Source organism: Ovis canadensis, chromosome 18, assembly GCF_042477335.2.
Source record: "Ovis canadensis isolate MfBH-ARS-UI-01 breed Bighorn chromosome 18, ARS-UI_OviCan_v2, whole genome shotgun sequence".
NCBI lineage: Eukaryota > Metazoa > Chordata > Mammalia > Artiodactyla > Bovidae > Ovis > Ovis canadensis.
The window spans coordinates 53786871-53810958 of NC_091262.1; the positions used below are offsets into that span (position 1 = coordinate 53786871).

General features: G+C 38.1%; 1 protein-coding gene across 3 annotated transcripts in view; it reads right to left on the reverse strand.

The window, feature by feature from the left end:
* Positions 1–24088, reverse strand: part of PRKD1 (protein kinase D1) — a 360252-nt gene that overhangs the window by 83299 nt on the left and 252865 nt on the right. For all 3 annotated transcript variants that reach the window (XM_069559447.1, XM_069559446.1, XM_069559448.1), the window contains exon 3: positions 2956–3087. In XM_069559447.1, coding sequence (XP_069415548.1) covers positions 2956–3087 — 132 coding nt within the window. The remainder of the gene's footprint in view (positions 1–2955; positions 3088–24088) is intronic.

Below are 24088 nucleotides of genomic sequence, written 5' to 3' on the forward strand. Positions count from 1 at the left end.
ATATTTCACATGCTAGTTTCCACAGGTAAATAATTACGAAAGCACTGTTTTTCTCTCAACATTTCTACTGTTCATAGTTTTCACATTGTAGTCTTACCTCAAAATTCTCCCATGTGTCACACAGTAGACAAATTTTCATACAACTACCCTTTAGGCAGACTTTCTTCTACCTTTTCACAAACAAAAATTCAGAAATTATGGTTACCTTATTTATAGGATTCATCATGAAAGCTTGGGTTTTTTGGTCAACATTCAAACAGCTCTATCTCTCCCTACTCCACCTCTTAAATAGTAAGATCAGGGTATAATTTTTTTTTTAATTTTTCATTTTTACTTTATTTTACTTTACAATACTGTATTGGTTTTGCCATACATTGACATGAATCCACCACGGGTGTATATGTGTTCCCAAACATGAACCCCCCTCCCACCTCCCTCCCCATAACATCTCTCTGGGTCATCCCCGTGTACCAGCCTCAAGCATGCTGTATACTGCATCGGACATAGACCGGCGATTCGTTTCTTACATGATAGTATACATGTTTCAATGCCATTCTCCCAAATCATCCCACCCTCTCCCTCTCCCTCTGAGTCCAAAAGTCCGCTCTACACATCTGTGTCTCTTTTGCTGTCTTGCATACAGGGTCATCACTGCCATCTTTCTAAATTCCATATATATGTGTTAGTATACTGTAATGGTGTTTTTCTTTCTGGCTTACTTCACTCTGTATAATCGGTTCCAGTTTCATCCACCTCATTAGAACTGATTCAAATGTATTCTTTTTAATGGCTGAGTAATACTCCATTGTGCATATGTACCACAGCTTTCTTATCCATTCATCTGCTGATGGACATCTAGGTTGTTTCCATGTCCTGGCTATTATAAACAGTGCTGCGATGTACACTGGGGTACGTGTCTCTTTCAATTCTGGTTTCCTAGGTGTGTATCCCCAGCAGTGGGATTGCTGGGTCATATGGCAGTTCTATTTGCAATTTTTTAAAGAATCTCCACACTGTTCTCCATAGTGACTGTACTAGTTTGCATTCCCACCAACAGTGTAGGAGGGTTCCCTTTTTTCCACACCCTCTCCAGCATTTATTACTTGCAGACTTTTGGATCGCAGACATTCTGACTGGTTTGAAGTGGTACCTCATTGTTTTGATTTGCATTTCTCTAATAATGAGTGATGTTGAGCATCTTTTCATGTGTTTGTTAGCCATCCGTATGTCTTCTTTGGAGAAATGTCTGTTTAGTTCTTTGGCCCATTTTTTGATTGGGTCGTTTATTTTTCTGGAATTGAGCTGCATAAGTTGCTTGTATATTTTTGAGATTAGTTGTCAGTTGCTTCATTTGCTATTATTTTCTCCCATTCAGAAGGCTATCTTTTCACCTTGCTTATATTTTCCTTTGTTGTGCAGAAGCTTTTAATTAGATCCCATTTGTTTACTTTTGCTTTTATTTCCAGAATTCTGGGAGGTGGATCATAGAGGATCCTGCTGTGATTTATGTTGGAGAGTGTTTTGCCTATGTTCTCCTCTAGGAGTTTTATAGTTTCTGGTCTTACATTTAGATCTTCAATCCATTTTGAGTTTATTTTTGTCTGTGGTGTTAGAAAGTGATCTAGTTTCATTCTTTTACAAGTGGTTGACCAGTTTTCCCAGCACCACTTGTTAAAGAGATTGTCTTTACTCCATTGTATATTCTTGCCTCCTTTGTCAAAGATAAGGTGTCCATAGGTGTGTGGATTTTTCTCTGGGCTATTTTGTTCCATTGATCTATATTTCTGTCTTTGTGCCAGTACCATACTGTCTTGATGACTATGGCTTTGTAGTAGAGCCTGAAGTCAGGCAAGTTGATTCCTCCAGTTCCATTCTTCTTTCTCAAGATTGCTTTGGCTATTCGAGGTTTTTTGTATTTCCATACAAATCTTGAAATTATTTGTTCTAGTTCTGTGAAAAATATCACTGGTAGCTTGATAGGGATTACATTGAATTTGTAGGTTGCTTTGGGTAGTATACTCATTTTCACTATATTGATTCTTCCGATCCATGAACATGGTATATTTCTCCATCTATTAGTGTCCTCTTTGATTTCTTCCATCAGTGTTTTATAGTATTCGATATATAGGTCTTTAGTTTCTTTAGGTAGATATATTCCTAAGTATTTTATTCTTTTCGTTGCAATGGTGAATGGAATTGTTTCCTTAATTTCTTTTTCTACTTTCTCATTATTAGTGTATAGGAATGCAAGGGATTTCTGTGTGTTGATTTTATATCCTGCAACTTTACTATATTCATTGATTAGCTCTAGTAATTTTCTGGTGGAGTCTTATTAAAACCAACAGATTACAAGCCCAACAGTAACTCCCCCAGTGGAAAAGCAGCACAGATGCCTGCATCCACCACTAACAAGTGGGGGCAGGGCAGGGAGGCACGGAAGGCGCGGGCTACAGTGGTTTGTTTTTAAGAGTACATTATGGTGTTCTAGAAATGGGATTGAGCAGTTCAAGGAGTTCTGTCCATAGAAGATGATACAACTATGATCTTGGTGTGGAAAGCCTGGTACGTTCCAGTTGGTCACTTGACAGCTGAGTGATCTTGGATGGTTTGATTAAACTTCTGAATCTTAGCTCATTTCAACATTTATTGAAGGCTTATTATTCCAAGTTCTAGCTAAAGATATAAATTGTATAATGTTTAGTCTGTTAGCAAAATAATCAACACCTTATATAATGGAGAAACATATCCATACAATACAGGGGAAAAGATAGGAAAATCTGGTTTCCCAGATCAGAGCTAATATGTTCTAGACAGGAAATGAACAGAACAGAATCCACGTACTCCCCAGATCCATGGAAGATATCTGAGGGAAAGGAGAAATTGCAGAAAAGGTCACAACACAAGCAGGTAACCCCAGCACATATTCCATTGGGCCAGGAAGGGAAATAACTTTACCTTCACATTTAAGGCCTTGACGCACCAGCCCCCACAACATTTCTCCACAGTGATCACAGAAAGCTGGAGCTCTGTATGAATGAACAAAGAGAGTGTGGGGGCGAATTTGAAAGTCTTCAAAGGTGGCAGAAGCTGTAAAAATAAAAAAACATTGAAAAATAAGTTGAATGAACACCCTGATCTGTAGATAATTTGTATGCATGATAAGTACTCTGCAAGTATGTATACAACTCTCGGCAAAGTTAGGAAAGATGCAAAATGCAACATTGCTTGACTCTTAGCCATCCCACTCCATTCTTCCCAAACACAGCTTTACAAGTGGTGGCACAGGAACCTCTTTCTTGTCTTCCTGCTTCGTAAGGTCTCAGATCACTTCAAAAATAGCCAAATCAATAACTGTATATGTATGGCTGAGTCTGTTTGCTTTTCACCTGAAACTATCACAACACTGTTAATCAGCTTCCAGACCTAGGGATCGAACCCGGGTTTCCCACATCAGATGCTTAAACCTCTGAGCCACCAGGGAAGCCCACTAATCAGCTATACTCTAACATAAAATAAAAAGTTTAAAAAAATAGCCAAATCACTAGAAGAATGAATAAAAGGATAAGTCAACTTGGTTTACAGATAGGGAATGTTACTTGAAAATACTTTGCTTCTTCTCTTACTTGAAATGAACCCACGGTATTCAGAAATATTAAAGGAAAAGAAACTCTTGATGAATTTTGTTTAGACAGATCAGAAGAAAGTATACTTGAATATGACCTTGAAGAGAGGTACAGTAGAAGGGTGGGGTCCAACTGGACACAAGAAATCTAAGCAGCCTCTTTTGGAGAGATAAAGTTGTTTGAACTCTTATGCAGTATAACCAAGCATTTAAATCCTGACCTAAAAATAACAAGCAGCCTCTTCACCAATATGCCAAACAGAGGGATTTAATACACACACTGCTGAACTTCAGTTCACTTTGAAAAATATACTTTAGTAAATCACATTCATGCTAACCGTTCAGTTCAGTAGGGTATTTTTATTATAGCTTATTGTTATTTATTCTATATGATATTCATACAGAGGATTGAAATTCATTATTTTTAATTATACTTTTCCACAGGATTTTTAAAATTATGTTATAAAAATAGTTTATGTTTCTTTTGGTGTTGCTTAAATCAAGAAATAGAAAGGTACAGAGAATTCAAAGTGAAAGGCGACCCCTTTCTCCCAAATTCTAATGCTGCTGCTGCTGCTGCTGCTAAGTCGCTTCAGTTGTGTCTGACTGTGCAACCCCATAGATGGCAGTCCACCAGGCTCCCCCATCCCTGGGATTCTCCAGGCAAGAACACTGGAGTGGGTTGCCATTTCCTTCTCCAATGCATGAAAGTAAAAAGTAAAAGTGAAGTCGCTCAGTCATGTCTGGCTCTTCGCGACCCCATTAACTGCAACCTACCAGGCTCCTCTGTCCATGGGATTTTCCAGGCAAGAGTACTGGAGTGGAGTGCCATCGCTTTCTCCAAAATTCTAATCAGTGGGGCTGTATTTTCTAGACCTGTTTGCACACACAGTCTGATCTTGAGGCTGTCGAGTACAGCCCAGGAAGAGCTGGCCATAGACTTAGAAGAGCTAGGGGAGGCTTTGCCATTACCTGAGTGACACCTCACTTAATCGTTATGAGCCTCAGTTTCCCACACATAAAAAGAAAGGTCTGACTGATGATGACTTCTCTTAACCCCTGAAGTGTAAACTTCCATTAGTCTTAGAAGAGGACCAGGTGCACTTAATTTCATAAGGTTTTATGCAAAGAGAATTTTGTGGGAAACTTAGGTCTTACATAGATGATTCTATTCTGCCTTCCCTTCTCTGCCTCCTGTTTGTCTTCTTGCCTCGCTTTTTCAACACTTATTAAATGCCTTTTCCATGTTATCTGTCAATGGCACCAATCCAGTTTAAAAATGTAAAGATAAGTAGGACATATTTACAGAGCCTACCAGACCAGCAGGAGACAGATAAAAACAAATTTTTAAAACTCCATAATAACTTTTAAATACCTTAAAATAACTTTTTAAGGTTCAAAGAAGCTACAAAGTTTGGCCTAAGTTACTAAATAGGAATAAGACTACTATCCATAAGTGTTTTGTCTCCAATCCAGGCTCCTTTTCATCATTCCTGTGTTACATCTTATCTTTCCTAACTCTGCCCCAAGAGTTTCCTAACAGTCCCACTGTGTGAGAAATAAACATCTGTAGTTTTCCTGCTGGTGCCTTGGAGAGCAGGTATGGGCCAAGGAATCACCTGTGGAGAATACTTATGAAGTGCTTATCTTGCTAAGTATGCAAAGTGTAGCAGAGTGAATGCTGAAGCTGTAGGCAATTCACCCCTGCTAGACAGGTGTCCCGGAGAAGGCAATGGCACCCCACTGCAGTACTCTTGCCTGGAAAATCCCATGCACGGAGGAGCCTGGTGGGCTGCAGTTCATGGGGTCGCTAAGAGTTGGACACAACTGAGCGACTTCATTTTCACTTTTCACTTTCACGCATTGGAGAAGGAAATGGCAACCCACTCCAGTGTACTTGCCTGGAGAATCCCAGGGATGGGGGGGTGCCTGGTGGGCTGCCGTCTATGGGGTCGCACAGAGTTGGACACGACTGAAGTGACTTAGCAGCAGATAGGTGTTCAAAACTAGGAGGACAACTTTGAGAGTATCATCCCTCAGGGCAAATGAAAATAGAACATGTAGGAAAGTGAAACACTTCAATCAGAAAGAATATTATTGATGGTTCACAGAACATATAATTGGACCATAAAAGGAGATGAAAAATTTTAATGGGTTGGTTTCCCCTTGAATCTTGAATAAAAGTACTTTATTCCAAATTAATGTGCTTTATTATTGGAAATAAACTATCAACTTATTAAAGGTACAATTTTTACTCAATGGCAAGATAATGAGAATGATAATACGGTTAAGGTTTATTGTACTCTTACTTATACTGGACAGTACACTAGAGATTAAAGTGTGGGAAGAAAGAGCTAATCAAAGAACTGTAGCCAAGTAACCTGCTCTAGCATTACCTACAAGGAGTTCTGATTAATGTTAATATTTCTTACAAAAAGAATTTCAATTGAAAAAAGATTGAGGAATTGCATTATTATGTTTCTCACTTCAAGTTTCACAATATTACAGTCAATGCTTATTCTAAGTAAATCAGTAAAAGGTATGGTTTGAGTACCAATCAATTTGCTTTTATAATCTGGTCAAAATGTGTCTAATTTTGAAAATGCTAAATCCTCCTTAAAATTGGTCTCTCACCATCATGGACAAAAATCGTTTTTAAAACATCAAAGAAAATAGCTAAAGAAAATATTTTGTCCCAACCATTAACTCGTAACTTCTCCCCTGCCTCTCCCTCCACCCCCTACTCCCACTGAATGACACCCAAACAACTGTGGCAACACCATGATAGCAATTAGTTAAATAATTACGGTAGTTTTCAAAATAAGGAATCTTAGGACCTGACAATACTAGTACCTAGCTGCATTCAGATTTTCTGAATTAATCAGAATGAATATAAATAATTAAAAAGATTTTCAAAGACACCCCTAACCCAATTTATGTCAGGTACATTTGTTTTTTCACTTTTTGAAGGGGATTAACATTCATAAGCAGTTAGCACCCTTGACTTATGTTTAAATGCCATTTTCTAAAGTTCAATTTTAATTTTAGAATAATTAAATACATTTTTTAAATAAAACTACTAAGTATGGTGAGGTTTCACATGCATTTGAAATCAAAGCACAACATCAATTCATTATGAATTTACCTGTTTCTGCACCCTGGGGGAAATCAGCATTAGCTGAGTGTATGCATGCCATCTTGCCTAATCACAAAATTGCACTGCAGAGATAATCACTTAGCACAGGAAAACAAAGTGCATGCTGTAATTCCATTTCACTTAAGGTTTGGAAGCAAAATGGACAGAGAAGAACAGGAATATTAAAGTGTTTAGAGATTCCAAGAGAGGACAATGTGCTATCTGTCTGGATGTCACAATCAATCAGGTGACCTAAATTAAAACCATATGACAAGGCTACACACGAAACACAATCGGCCCCTTATACTGGTATTTGTATCTCTGATTTGCTCTATTCACAGTCTATTGTTATACTCCATGGTGCAGGAGAGGAGAAAATGACATGCTTTCCTTAGTCATTGAGCATTTCAAACAGGTAATTGAGCCAAAAACTCTAAGATAATCAGTACTTCTTTTAAGGCTCATTATAAATTGTTGTACAAAATGGAATAAACTGTTTGGTTAGCAGTACAGAAGAAATTAGGCTTCTGAAGCAAAATAAATAATCTCTGGAGGTCAAATTTATTTGCATAATAAAATAAAATAATGTCCCATCTTGCAAGATTTTCAGTTAATTTCTCTTACTGGTAATTTTGGCAACTGGGGAGAAGTATTAACTCTTTCTGGCACTGACAGGTTGGAACACGGTATAAGAAGAAGAAAAGCTTAACACATTTCAAGTATCATCTCATTCAATTTTCACAAGGACTTTATGAAGTACATATTATTATCCCCAATTTACAGATGAGAAAATTGAGTCCCAGAAAAATTAAGGAGATGTCCTAGAGGACATAGGATCTTGATTCAGACAATCTGACACCTGAACCATACGAACTCTGAATAAAATAATCATATTCTCTGACCATTAAAATTCTGTGGTTATAAATTACCTGCATATTTAATGAATCAATAGGAAAAGATTAAAAAAGAAACACTGCAAGAAAATATAACACACCACTAAAGGCTTCCCTGGGGGCTCAGACGGTAAAGAATTTGCCTGCATTGGAAGGGACCTGGGTAGTCTCTAGTTTGGAAGATCTGCTGGAGGAAGGCATGACAACCCACTCTAGTATTCTTGCCTGGAGAATCCCCATAGACAGAGGAGCCTGGCGGGAGCTGCAGTCCATGGGGTCACACAATTTGCACACAACTGAGCAATAAGCACATTGCAAGGTGCATCCTTACCTCAGAGTTGAGAAAAAACAAAAACTGAGTAAAAATGTCCATGAAATAACACATAGACTGAAATTAATTCAGCTTATGATCAACATTCAGAAAACTAAGATCATGGCATCTGGTCCCATCACTTTATGGCAAAGAGATGGGGAAACAGTGGAAACAGTGGCTGACTTTATTTTGGGGGGCTCCAAAATCACTGTAGATGGTGACTGCAGCCACGAAATTAAAAGACACTTGTTCCTTGGAAGGAAAATTATGACCAACCTAGACAGCATATTAAGGCTTCCCTGGTGGCTCAGAAGTTAAAGTGTCTGCCTGCAATGCGGGAGACCTGGGTTCACTCCCTGGGTCGGGAAGATCCTCTGGAGAAGGAAATGGCAGACCACTCCAGTATTCTTGCCTGGAGAATCCCATGGATGGAGGAGCCTGGTGGGCTACAGTCCATGGGGTTGCGAAGAGTCGGACACGACTAAGCGACTTCACTTTCATTTTCAGACAGCATATTAAAAACCAGAGATATTACTTTGTCAACAAAGGTCCATCTAGTCAAGGCTATGGTTTTTCCAGTAGTCATGTACAGATGTGAGAGTTGGACTATAAAGAAAGCTGAGCACCGAAGAATTGATGATTTTGAACTGTGGTGTTGGAGAAGACTCTTGAGAGTCCCTTGGACTGCAAGGAGATCCAACCAGTCCATCCTAAAGGAAATCAGTCCTGGGTCTGGACGGACTGATGGAAGGACTGATGTTGAAGCTGAAACTCCAATACTTTGGCCACCTGATGTGAGGAGCTGACTCATTTGAAAAGACCCTGATGCTTGGAAAGATTGAGGGTAGGAGGAGAAGGGGACGACAGAGGATTAGATGGTTGTATGGCATCACCGACTCAATGGACATGAGTTTGGGTAACCTCCGGGAGTTGGTGATGACCAGGGAGGCCCAGTGTGCTGCGGTTCATGGGGTCACAAAGAGTTGGATATGACTGAGCAACTGAACTGAAATGATGATCAAAAATTATTTTAATATGCTTTCTGCATGCTCTTTATTTTTTGAAACCCCCCTCCCTCTAAAGAAACTGGAGTTAGTAACAATAACTGGATTTAAAATTTTTACAAAATCAAAGGTGATGCTTAATTAACAGCCAACTAGAGCTTTGTTTCTATGTGATATCCAGTGTTATTCAATTGATAAGTCTGACCCAAAGCAAAACGTTATAAAGCTTTAAAAACTGTTAAGATTTGTTGTAGATAAATTTGTTTTTTTTTAACTTCTAGAATATTGAAAATAGCTTCAAAATACCACACCCCCAATTTAAATATACATACTCATCAGTTTTAAGGTATCCAAAGGATAAGAAACCATATCCACTTTAACATCCTATCATTCATCCATACACACACATAATAGATATACATAAGTAATCCTCTGCCATCTGAGAGTTTTCATTCATGTGAGAACTATTGACAAATAAGTTTATTGCATTGTAAACATCTCAAATCTTAAAAAAAATTTTTTTAATACTGAGCCCAAATACTACTTTGTAACTTCTATTTGGTGGTGACAGTTTAAAAGCAACCACTTAAAATTAAGACATTTTTGTGTCTTAATTCATGTAGGTCAAGCAGGCCAAATACCTTTAAGCATATAATTGATTAACATTATGTTTTACTAATGTATCTAGAAACTACTATATAGTAATGTGTGTATATTTATACACATATATTGTCACATAGTATATATTGGAAATAGAAAAATAACAAGGAATGGTATCTGCTGTTGAGGGTTCAAAGTCAAACTGAGGATGAGAGACCCATAAATAATCATAATACAACATGCAGAAACACAAAGGAAAACACAAAGGAGAGGGTAGCTGAGACCACCTGGGTCTATCAGGTAAAGCTCCATCATGAGGGAATCACTGAAGAGAAATCTCAAGAGTGAGGAATATTTTGAAAAGCAGAAAAGAGGATAAAGGAAAAGAGGAAACATTTTATATAGCTTGATTTTATTTAAAATTATCTACATATTTCTCCATAAATATAATTTTGTGGGTTCTTGACACTTCATCATCCTTGGTGTAGTGTCAAGACAGTCAGCAAGGGTGACTCCAACACTGTCCATGGTACAGGTCACTGAGAGCTTGCAACAGATCATTTGCATGCTACTGTGGCCTGGATATCTGCCTACACTGGTAAAATTCAGCCTGGGCACGTGTACTTCCCCTCCCCTACTCCACTTACCTAATACACACACACACACAAACACCCTGAGACTGGTAATTTCTCTGTGCTTCTCCACTGGTCCCAGTCTCTCCAAGATCCTGCTGTACCAGATATTCTTTTCCTCCATCCACTGGTCAAGTTAATCTCATGGTTCATGTTTCTGTTATACCTGGAGACACCTAGAGTTGGGAAAGTCCCTTACCTCTCCAGAAACAAGAGCATTCAACAAATTCTTGTTGAGATACTTGCAATAGTATCTTTTAGATGACTGGAGGGGGAAAAAAAATGAACATTTCAAATTTTCACTCACATATGACCAGAAAAACTATTAGTGAGGAGCAATGATGGGAACTTGGGAGGCTGGGAATATATCATTCCAAAGATTATAGCAGCCAAGGGAAGAAATATAAAATTTATTTTGCTATGCTGATCAGGCAGTTCAGAGAGTTCTGGGAAAATATTTTATAAGTCTGTGGCCAGAGACTCTTAAAAAAACATATATGTTTCCAAGAGGAATAAAAGGGTCTCACAAGCTAGAGTGACAACACAGTAACAAGTTACCCTCATTAGGGAGAAGAGGTGGGTAGTACCTAGAGAAACTGATGTAACTTCCCAGGGAACTCTGATGGGCTCAAACTAAGCAAGAGAGGGCATTAACTACTGAAGGAGCAGCAGCCTCAGGATGACAGCAAACAGTGGCCAGGCCCGTAAGAACCCTCTAAGAATGCCAACAGGAGGAGAAAGCGGAATCTTTTAAAAAGCTGAAACAGAAAGAAAGGTCTTTTAGTTGTGTGTTGTATGTGGAAAGAATGAAGCAGAGACAGGCCCACACTATGGAAAAATAGTTTAATGCTAATAAAGTAGGAAAAGCCAAATTATTCAACTATGGTTTTCTAGAAATGGACTATGTATATTCAAACTAAACAAAGGGAAGAAGAAACAATCAAATATACTCAAGAAGGAAACAAAAGTCTAGGGTAGAGAACAAAGATTATCTAAAGGCTTTAGATGGACTGCTTTCAACTGACCCCAGCAAGTTACATAAATTTATAATCTTATGAAAACATCTACCATAATATTCTTAGAGAATCTTGTTGGGCTTGTAGAATTATGCTAAGAAAAACAGAAGATGCCCTGGTAAGAATGGAGAAGTTTTAAAGGAGAGTTAATGAAGAAATTTAGCCCTAGTTTATATCAAAAAACTTTATAAAACTATGACCTTTAAAATAAGTGGTGGTTGTATATGAAAAAAAGATAAATATGATAGAGCTGATAACACAGAAATCCAATCTTTGTGAGTGAGTGAGCGAAGTTGCTCAGTCGTATCTGATTGTTTGCAATCCCATGAACTGTAGCCTACCAGGCTCCTCTGTCCATAGGATTTTCCAGGCAAGAGTACTGCAGTGGGGTGCCATTTCCTTCTCCATTGTGTGTATGAACTTAAAATATGATAGAAGAGATATCATAAATCAATACAGCAGGGAAACATAATTTAACAAATGATTTAACAATTACTTGGGGGAAAACAATTTAGATACTTATCTTCTATGTTATACAAATAGATAAATATACATATATAATATATATATATACATATATAATATATATATAAAAAAAAAAACCTGATGAGTAAAAAGTTAAAATAACAAACCATGGAAAAACTAGAAGGAAATAAAAGTGTTTATCAATCTCTTGAAGGAAAAAAGACTTTAGAAAGTAAGAGACATTTATAAATCTTCAAAGTAATGGAAGAAATCAAATGGAAATGTAGCAGGATAATTAGCTGGCACTACTGACTGACTTGACCTAAGAGTTATGCAATAGTCTCTTTTATTTAGCATAGGTTTATTTATAATAATTATATAATCTAGGTCAAATAATTATATTTAATACTTCTAAGTATCTAGAATATAATCATCAACATTCAAAGAAAGATCTCTACACTTCTTAGATGTCAGGCAGGGAGGTGACAAGGCCTATGTTCTAGCATGAAAATTAGGAAAATTCCCAATATTCAGTCATTCCTGCTCAGAAAGAAACAGATCCTTCTTCTTTGTCTTCTTTTTTTTTTTTTTGTCTTCTTTCATTTTTCTTTTCAACTAGAAACAATCAGCAGGAGTTTTAAGGGCTAAAATTCTGCTCAAGAAACAAGACGTATCCCTGAACTTGGAGAGTTACAGTTAACATTTGAGCAATCCATCCTTTGTTTTCCTCCCAGGCAACTGAGCTCTGTGGCTGATGGGGAGCATCTGCCACAGAACTAGCAATGTCTCCTGCCAGGAAGATGCTACCAGAACAAAAGAGATACAAAAGGGTGCTCTGTGTTACTTAAGCAAGAGAGTTATAAGAACAAGTTACTATGTTCATCCCCTTCCACATTAAGAAGACATCAAAGACATTCACATTAACACTCCCTCCAGCACACCTTTTGATCCAGTCTTTACTGATACATGCCTCTCTGCCTTTCACACAAACCTTCCCTTCTGCTTCCCATCCCACAGCTCAGTTCGCATCACCTGCTCTGGGACGCCTTCAGTGATAAGACCACCCCGTGGTAAAGAATTCGCCTGCCAAGGCCAAAGATGTGGGAGATGTGGGTTCAATCCCTGAGTTGGGAAGATCCCCTAGACATGGAAATGGCAACCCACTCTAGCACTCTTGCCTGGAGAATCCCATGGACAGAAGAGCCTGGAGGGCTTCAGTCCATAGGGGTCTCAAAGACTCAAACATGACTGAGCACGCACACACACACCTGACATAAACTGCCCTCTTCTTTGTTTGGATAAGTTCCTGAGTACACTTGTATCATAAAATGTATCAGGCTATACCGAAATCTCCTATCCCTTTATCCATTCATACCTTAAGATGAGCAGATTGCTGAAGGATAGATAATTTACCTTATGAGTCTATATGCATATATTAAATGATCAGTTAAAGCCCATGTTTGAATAAATGGAACAATGCCTTTAAAACTCATAGTGCTAGCCTACAGTTCTAAGGTTCTACATTTTATAAGTTCTAATAACCTGTAGAGGGACTTCCCTGGTGGCTCAGATGGTAAAGCGTCTGTCTACGATGTGGGAGACCCAGGTTCGATCCCTGGGTTGGGAAGATCCCTTGGAGAAGGAAATGGCAATCCACTCCAGTACTCTTGCCTGGAAAATCCCACGGACAGAGGAGCCTGGTAGGCTACAGTCCATGGGGTCGCGAAGAGTCAGACACAACTGAGCGACTTCACGTTCACGTTCACGTTCAACCTGTAGAGTATTCCAAGTCCAGAAACAAAGTCCATCAGAATCGTAGCGTGGATCATAATTTACACATTTTTTAAAGTGTCTAACAACGTCCTTGACACTTCGATGGATGTCTTTGTTGCTGCTGCTGCTGCTGCTAAGTCACTTCAGTCGTGTCCGACTCTGTGCGACCACATAGACGGCAGCCCACTCGGCTCCTCTGTCCCTAGGATTCTCCAGGCAAGGATACTGGAGTGGGTTGCCATTTCCTTTTCCAATGCATGAAAGTGAAAAGTAAAAGTGAAGTCGCTCAGTTGTGCCCGACTCTTAGTGACTCCATGGACTGCAGCCCACCAGGCTCCTCTGCCCATGGGATTTTCCAGGCAAGAGTACTGCAGTGGGTTGCCATTGCCTTCTCCGGGATGTCTTTGTTAGTGCCTTATTATTCTACAGGCAGTGTGGGGCAGGCAGTGGTGAGAAGCATGGACTGAGTATCAGAGCGCACTGGAGCTCTGGTCCTTGTCATGGCAAAGGGGTGACCTTGAGCAAGTTACTTCCTCTCTCCAAAATCTGTGTCCCTCTCTCTTCAACTTGGCTTACTGAAGCTCACCTAGTTAGGCTCTGAGGACACAAGGTGGTCAGCACAGTTTTTGGCAGATTGATGGTAGATATCACAGTAATTTCTTAGCATAGTGATTTACAGTATGGGCTTTCTAATAAAAAAAGATCTGAATTTGAATTACAATTATTTATGCTTTTTACAATTACTGTCATCATCAACACCAATAGAGGGAAATAATGCCTTTCAACTTATCATCCACAGCACTTAAAACATTAAAACCTTTAAAAAATATTATTATTTGTTTCCTCTACTACCATATAAAGAATATGTTTCCACTCCAGAGGAAATTGCTTTTCTTACCACTGTTCTGGCTAATGCAAATTAAATGGTGCTAAGTCCATAGGACTGTGTCTAGTTCCTTCTCTAAACGAATCAATTAACAGTTGGGAATTGCAGTGGGGAAAGAAGGGTCACCACATCCTGATGTGAGTGAATGACAAATGCCGCAGCTGGAAAGAGATTAGAGAGCATCTCAGGTCAAGAAAGAACATAAATGGTTGCCCCATGTGTCCAATGTAGAGGGAAAAGAAAATTAAGTAAAAATGTCATGGAGTCAAATTCTAGCTAATGAGTGCAGGCTCTGCAGGCATCCGGAATAGGGGAAAGAAAGGTCAAGTCTGTTTCTTAGAAAGCTCCATCACATACAGGAGACTTCATACCTTTAAAAGGATAATGACCTCATTTACATGAGGAACACCAGCATACAAACTGCCCATTAAGGCTACTTACAAAAGGCTGGTAGACAAAAGCTAGGTATGGTAATATACTGAAAACTTCTAATAGGCAGCAGGGTTTCTGGCAACAAAGAGCATCACTGTTGTCAAATATCTCTGCACATAGAGACACCAGGCCGAGATCCTACATGCTTTGCTTCAAGTTTCTTTAAGTCTTACAGAACTTTTCTTAAAAGCAGATGCTTGCTTTTGATTCATAAACAAAACAAAATTTAAAAGCTGTGAAATTTCCTGGGTATTCCCACTCCCAAAGAAGCAACAGCTGAATCCTGGCTGAAGTCAAATCAATGCCCATTGACCAGGCACTTGCTGTGAGCAGGAATAGATCCGGCTGCTGCTCAGGGGAGCCCAGAGGATTTTCATCGCTGAGCGACTTCTCATATTCTTTTAGAATAATCAGGCTGATTAACTCAGTCGGTCCATTCTGGTTTATTAGAATAAAATAGTTTTATTAATTGAAAATCTGCATTTATGCCTTTTAGTCATGTCTATTGAGTAAACTTTTTACATAAAGTAAAATCTAAACTTTATTGAGAACAGTTCCGACTCTTTGCAACCCCACAGACTGTAGCCACCAGGCTCTTCAGTCTATGGAGATTCTCCAGGCAAGAATACTGGAGTGGGTTGCCATGCCCTCCTTCAGGGGATCTTCCCAACCTAGGGACTCAACCCAGGTTTCCTGCACTGCAGGCCACCAGGGAAACCCTACAATTGTCTAGACAACACCCTAATGGAAACATGAAACAAATTTTTTTCAACTACTCCCAAATTTCTTTGGGCTCCTTTGGAGACAATCTTTTCTGCACCTCCATTCCCTGGCAACCACTGATTTATTTTCTGTGCCTTTTCTAAGGCCTTCCCTGGTAGCTCAGCTGGTTAAGAATCTGCCTGCAATGCAGAAGACCCTGGTTTGATCTTGGGTCAGGAAGATCCCCTGGAGAAAGGGTAGGCTTCCCACTCCAGTATTTGTGGGCTTCCCTGGTGCTCAGATAGTGAAGAATTCCCCTGCAATGCAGGAGACATGGGTTCAACCCCTGAGCTGGGAAGATCCCCTCTCCCTTTGGAGAAGGGAAAGGTTACCTACTCTAGTATTCTGGCCTGGAGAATTCCACGGACAAAGCAGCCTGGCAGGCTACAGTCCATGGGGTTGCACAGAGTTGGACACAACTGAGTGACTTTCAAAAATGTCATATAAATGTAGCCTTTTGACTGTAGCTTCTATCAGCATAATGCATTTGAAATTCATCTCTGTTGTGTGCTGAGTCAAATTCCATTTGGCTGATATGCTAGAGTTTGCTTATCCACATACCAGCTGAATCCTTTCAACAGGGCTTCAGTTTATCCATTCACCTGGGCATTAGGGCCAAGGGTCAAGCTGGGTTTGAGGGCAGTAGGGATCGAGGGTTCAGAATGCAGGATGTCCAGGCTCCAATGGGGAGGCAGAGGTGGAAAGGAATGTTTATTTGTGATCTGTACAGGTTATTCACAGCATGGGAAATTTATTGCTGAAAACAATTTTCTTTTTACAACTCTGGACAGTGTATGACTTTCAGAGTGAGGTAAGGTGGCTTCGTTGCTGTTTGCACCCATCTCTTTTAAGCTGCATGATCTCTCTGTATCTCATTTCCCTCATCTTCAAAATAGGTACAACTATTAAAGAACAGCTGCATAATTATTTCATTGAGAAAACATTGTGAAATAATAGCATTGCACTTGGCACTATACTGTGGTAGTCCCTGAAATACAGTAAAACACAGTACACATTTTCTCAAAGATGCATATGCAGATTTATGATAATCTTACATTTTTGCATTATTTGCAAAAAATAACTCAAAATAGAGTACAGACCTAAATATAAAGCCTGAAAGCCTCAGAGAAAATGTTTATAAGTTTGGTTTAAGCAAAGATATCTTAAATACAAAGCCAAAAATATAATTCATTTAAAAAAATTTGATAGGCTATTGCTTTTTTTTTTTTCAAAGGATTAGTCTCCAAATTTTAAAAACAGCTCATGTGATTTTCTGGAAGAGTTTGACTAACATAGGTGTTAGCTCTTCTCTTAATTTTTGGTAGAATTCAGCTGTGAAGCCGTCTGGTCCTGGGCTTTTGTTTCTTGGAAGATTTCTGATTATAGTTTCGATTTCTGTGCTTGTGATGGGTCTGTTAAGATTTTCTATTTCTTCTTGGTTCCATTTTGGAAAGTTGTACTTTTCTAAGAATTTGTCCATTTCTTCCAAGCTGTCCATTTTATTGGCATTTAGCTGCTGATAGTAGTCTCTTATGATCTTCTGTATTTCTGTGTTGTCTGCTGTGATCTCTCTATTTTCATTTCTAATTTTGTTGATTTGATTTTTCTACCTTTGTTTCTTGATGAGTCTGGCTAATGGTTTGTCAATTTTATTTATCTTCTCAAACAACCAGCTTTTGGTTTTGCTGATTTTTCCTATGGTCTCTTTTGTTCTTTTGCATTTATTTCTGCCCAAATTTTTAAGATTTCTTTCCTTCTACTAACCCTGGGGTTCTTCATTTCTTCCTTTTCTAGTTGCTTTAGGTGTACAGTTAGCTAATTTATTTGACTTTTTTCTTATTCTTGAGGTAAGCCTGTATTGCTATGAACCTTCCCCTTAGCACTGCTTTTACAGTGTCCCGTAGATTTTGGGTTGTTGTGTTTTCAATTTCATTCATTTCTATGCATAATTTAATTTCTTTTTCTATCTCTTCTGTGATTTGTTGGTTATTCAGCAGTGTGTTGTTCAGCCTCCATATGTTGGAATTTTTAATATTTTTTCTCCTGTAATTGAGATCTAATCTTACTGCATTGTGGTCAGAAAGGATGCTTGGAATGATTTCAAGTTTTCTGAATTTACCAAGGCTGGATTTATGGCCCAGAATGTGATCTTTCACATATAAGAAGATTCTTCTTATGGCCCAGGAGAAGGTTCCATGTGCGCTTGAGGAAAAGGTGAAATTCATTGTTTTGGGGTGAAATATCCTACAGATATCAATTAGGTCTTACTGGTCTACTGTATCATTTAAAGTTTGTGTTTCCTTGTTAATTTTCTGTTTAGTTGATCTCTCCATCTTGGGTGCATATATATTTATAACTGTTATATCTTCTTCTTGGATTGATCCTTTGATCATTATGTAGTGTCCATCTTTGTCTCTTTTCACAGCCTTTGTTTTAAAGTCTATTTTATCTGAAATGAGTATTGCTACTCCTGCTTTCAGAGGAACATAAACTTCCTAACTCATTCTATGAGGCAACCATCACCCTAATACCAAAACCTGACAAAGATGCCACACACACAAAAAAAACTACAGGCTAATATCACTGATGAACATACATGCAAAAATCCTTAACAAAATTCTAGCAAACAGAATCAAACAACATATTAAGAAGATCATATATCAAGACCAAGTGGGCTTTATCCCAAGGATGCAAGGATTCTTCAATATCCACAAATCAATCAATGTAACACACCACATTGACAAATTGAAAGATAAAAACCATATGATTATCTCAATAGAGGCAGAGAAAGCCTTTGACAAAATTCAACATCCATTTATGATAATAAAAAAAAAAACCCTCCAGAAAGCAGGAATAGAAGGAACATACGTCAACATAGTAAAAGCTACATATGACAAACCCACAGCAAACATTATCCTCAATGGTGAAAAACTGAAAGCAATTCACTAAAGTCAGGAACAAGACAGGGGTGCCCACACTCACCACTACTATTCAACATAGTTTTGGAAGTTTTGGCCACAGCAATCAGAGCAGAAAAAGAAATAAAAGGAATCCAGATTGGAAAAGAAGTAAAACTCTCTTTGCAGATGACATGATCCTCTACATAGAAACCCCTGAACACTCCACCAGAAAATTACTAGAGCTAATCAATGAATATAGTAAAGTTGCAGGATATGAAATCAACACACAGAAATCCCCTGCATTCCTATACACTAACAATGAGAAAACAGAAAGAGAAATTAAGGAAACAAATTTACTCACCATTGCAACAAAAAGAATAAAATACTTAGGAATATATCTACCTAAACAAACAAAAGACCTATATATAGAAAACTATAAAACACTGGTGAAAGAAATCAAAGAGGACACAAACAGATGGAGAATACATCGTGTTCATGGATCGGCAGAATCAATATAGTGAAAATGAGTATACTATCCAAAGCAATCTATAGATTCACTGCAATCCCTATCAAGCTACCAACGGTATTTTTCCCAGAAGTAAAACAAATATTTTCACAATTTGTGTGGAAATACAAAAAACTTTGAATAGCCAAAGCAATCTTGAGAAAGAAGAATGAAACTGGAGGAATCAACCTGCCTGACTTCAGTCTCTACTACAAAGCCACAATCATCAAGACAGTATGGTACTGGCACAAAGACAGAAATACAGATCAATGGAACAAAACAGAAACCCCAGAGATAAATCCATGCACCTATGGACACCTTATCTTTGACAAAGGAGGCAAGAATATACAATGGTGAAAAGACAATCTCTTTAACAAGTGGTGCTGGGAAAACCGGTCAACCACTTGTAAAAGAATGAAACTAGATCATTTTCTAACACCATACACAAAAGTAAACTCAAAATGGATTTTGAGATCTAAATGTAAGACCAGAAACTATAAAACTATAAAACCAGATCATTTTCTAACACCATACACAAAAGTAAACTCAAAATGGATTTTGAGATCTAAATGTAAGACCAGAAACTATAAAACTCCAGAGGAAAACATAGGCAAAACACTCTCTGACATAAACCACAGCAGGATCCTCTATGACCCACCTCCCAGAATATTGGAAATAAAAGCAAAAATAAACAAATGGGACCTAATTAAAAGCTTCTGCACAACAAAGGAAACTATAAGCAAGGTGAAAAGACAGCCTTCAGAATAGGAGAAAATAACAGCAAACAAAGCAATGGACAAAAAATTTATCTCAAAAATATACAAGCAACTCCTGCAGCTCAATTCCAGAAAAATAAAGATGTTTTATCATCGGTGCTGTATAGATGGAGAAGTCTAGAGGCTACTGTAAAAATAAAACTGAAAACCAGAAGCAGGAAGCTTAAACCCAAAGCCTGAAAACATTAGAGAACTCTTGAACTCCGGGAACATTAGCAATAGGAGCTCATCAAATGCCTTCATACCTACACCGAAACCAAGCTCCACCCAAGGGCCAACAAGTTCCAAAACAAGACATACCACCCAAATTCTCCAGCAACACAGGAACACTCCCCTGAGCCTCAATATACAGGCAGCTCAAAATTATCCCAAAACCTTTGATGTCTCATAACCCATTACGGGTCACTCCACTGCACTCCAGAGAGAAGAAACCCAGCTCCACCCGCCAAAACTCCAACACAAGCCTCCCTAGCCAGGAAACCTTGACAAGCCACTGATAGAACCCCACCCAAAGTGAGGAAGCTCCATAATAAAGAGAACTCCACAAATTATCAGAATATAAAAAGGCCACCCCAAACGCAGCAATATAACCAAGATGAAGAGACAGAGGAATACTCAGCAGGTAAAGGAACAGGAGAGTTGCCCACCAAACCAAACAAAAGAGGAAGAAGTAGGGAATCTACCGGAGAAGGAATTCCGAATATTGATAGTGAAAATGATCCAAAATCTTGAAATCAAAATGGAAACACAGATAAATAGCCTAGAGACAAGGATTGAGAAGATGCAAGAAAGGTTTAACAAGGACCTAGAAGAAATAAAAAAGAGTCAAAATATAATGAATAACACAATAAATGAGATCAGAAACTCTCTGGAGGCAACAAATAGTAGAATAACGGAGGCAGAAGATAGGATTAGTGAAATAGAAGATAGAATGGTAGAAATAAATGAATCAGAGAGGAAACAAGAAAAACGAATTAAAAGAAACGAGGACAATCTCAGAGACCTCCAGGACAATATGAAACGCTCCAACATTCGAATTATAGGAGTCCCAGAAGAAGAAGACAGAAAGAAAGATCATGAGAAAATCCTTGAGGAGATAATAGTTGAAAACTTCCCTAAAATGGGGAAGGAAATAATCACCCAAGTCCAAGAAACACAGAGAGTCCCAAATAGGATAAACCCAAGGCGAAACACCCCAAGACACATATTAATCAAATTAACAAAGATCAAACACAAAGAACAAATATTAAAAGCAGCAAGGGAAAAACAACAAATAACACACAAGGGGATTCCCATAAGGATAACAGCTGATCTGTCAATAGAAACTCTTCAGGCCAGGAGGGAATGGCAAGACATACTTAAAGTGATGAAAGACAATAACCTACAGCCCAGATTACTGTACCCAGCAAGGATCTCATTCAAATACGAAGGAGAAATCAAAAGCTTTACAGACAAGCAAAAGCTGAGAGAATTCAGCACCACCAAACCAGCTCTCCAACAAATTCTAAAGGATATCCTCTAGACAGGAAACACGAAAAGGGTGTATAAACCCGAACCCAAAACAATAAAGTAAATGGCAACGGGATCATACTTATCAATAATTACCTTAAACGTAAATGGGTTGAACGCCCCAACCAAAAGACAAAGACTGGCCGAATGGATACAAAAACAAGACCCCTCTATATGCTGCTTACAAGAGACCCACCTCAAAACAAGGGACACATACAGACTGAAAGTGAAGGGCTGGAAAAAGATATACCACGCGAATAGAGACCAAAAGAAAGCAGGAGTGGCAATACTCATATCAGATAAAATAGACTTTAAAACAAAGGCTGTGAAAAGAGACAAAGAAGGCCACCACATAATGATCAAAGGAACAATCCAAGAAGAAGATATAACAATTATAAATATATATGCACCCAATATAGGAGCACCGCAATATGTAAGACAAATGCTAACAAGTATGAAAGAGGAAATCAACAATAACACAATAATAGTGGGAGACTTTAATACCCCACTCACACCTATGGACAGATCAACTAAACAGAAAATTAACAAAGAAACGCAAACTTTAAATGATACATTAGATCAGTTAGACCTAATTGATATCTATAGGACATTTCACCCCAAAACAACGAATTTCACCTTTTCTTCAAGTGCTCATGGAACCTTCTCCAGGATAGATCACATCCTGGGCCATAAATCTAAACTTGATAAATTCAAAAAAATCGAAATCATTCCAAGCATCTTTTCTGACCATAATGCATTAAGATTAGATCTCAATTACAGGAGAAAAACTATTAAAAATTCCAACATATGGAGGTTGAACAACACACTTCTGAATAACCAACAAATCACAGAAGAAATCAAAAAAGAAATCAAAATATGCATAGAAACTAATGAAAATGAAAACACAACAACCCAAAACCTGTGGGACACTATAAAAGCAGTGCTAAGAGGAAAGTTCATAGCACTACAGGCATACCTCAAGAAACAAGAAAAAAGTCAAATAAATAACCTAACTCTACAACTAAAGCAACTAGAAAAGGAAGAGTTGGAGAACCCCAGAGTTAGTAGAAGGAAAGAAATCTTAAAAATTAGGGCAGAAATAAATGCAAAAGAAACAAAAGAGACCATAGCAAAAATCAACAAAGCCAAAAGCTGGTTCTTTGAAAGGATAAATAAAATTGACAAACCATTAGCCAGACTCATCAAGAAGCAAAGAGAGAAAAATCAAATCAATAAAATTAGAAATGAAAATGGAGAGATCACAACAGACAATACAGAAATACAAAGGATCATAAGAGACTACTATCAGCAGTTGTATGCCAATAAAATGGACAACGTGGAAGAAATGGACAAATTCTTAGAAAAGTACAATTTTCCAAAACTGAACCAGGAAGAAATAGAAAATCTTAACAGACCCATCACAAGCACGGAAATTGATACTGTAATCAGAAATCTTCCAGCAAACAAAAGCCCAGGTCCAGATGGCTTCACAGCTGAATTCTACCAACAATTTCAAGAAGAGCTAACACCTATCCTCCTCAAACTCTTCCAGAAAATTGCAGAGGAAGGTAAACTTCCAAACTCATTCTATGAGGCCACCATCACCCTAATACCAAAACCTGACAAAGATGTCACAAAAAAAGAAAACTACAGGCCAATATCTCTGATGAACATAGATGCAAAAATCCTCAACAAAATTCTAGCCATCAGAATCCAACAACACATTAAAAAGATCATACACCATGACCAAGTGGGCTTTATCCCAGGGATGCAAGGATTCTTCAATATCCGCAAATCAATCAATGTAATTCACCACATTAACAAATTGAAAAATAAAAACCATATGATTATCTCAATAGATGCAGAGAAGGCCTTTGACAAAATTCAACATCCATTTATGATAAAAACTCTCCAGAAAGCAGGAATAGAAGGAACATATCTCAACATAATAAAAGCTATTTATGACAAACCCACAGCAAACATTATCCTCAATGGTGAAAAATTGAAAGCATTTCCCCTAAAGTCAGGAACAAGACAAGGGTGTCCACTTTCACCGCTACTATTCAACATAGTTCTGGAAGTTTTGGCCACAGCAATCAGAGCAGAAAAAGAAATAAAAGGAATCCAAATTGGAAAAGAAGAAGTAAAACTCTCACTGTTTGCAGATGACATGATCCTCTACATGGAAAACCCTAAAGACTCCACCAGAAAATTACTAGAGCTAATCAATGAATATAGTAAAGTTGCAGGATATAAAATCAACACACAGAAATCCCTTGCATTCCTATACACGAATAATGAGAAAGTAGAAAAAGAAATTAAGGAAACAATTCCATTCACCATTGCAACGAAAAGAATAAAATACTTAGGAATATATCTACCTAAAGAAACTAAAGACCTATATATAGAAAACTATAAAACACTGATGAAAGAAATCAAAGAGGACACTAATAGATGGAGAAATATACCATGTTCATGGATTGGAAGAATCAATATAGTGAAAATGAGTATACTACCCAAAGCAATTTACAAATTCAATGCAATCCCTATCAAGCTACCAGCCACATTTTTCACAGAACTAGAACAAATAATTTCAAGATTTGTATGGAAATACAAAAAACCTCGAATAGCCAAAGCAATCTTGAGAAAGAAGAATGGAACTGGAGGAATCAACTTGCCTGACTTCAGGCTCTATTACAAAGCCACAGTCATCAAGACAGTATGGTACTGGCACAAAGACAGACATATAGATCAATGGAACAAAATAGAAAGCCCAGAGATAAATCCACACACATATGGACACCTTATCTTTGACAAAGGAGGCAAGAATATACAATGGAGTAAAGACAACCTCTTTAACAAGT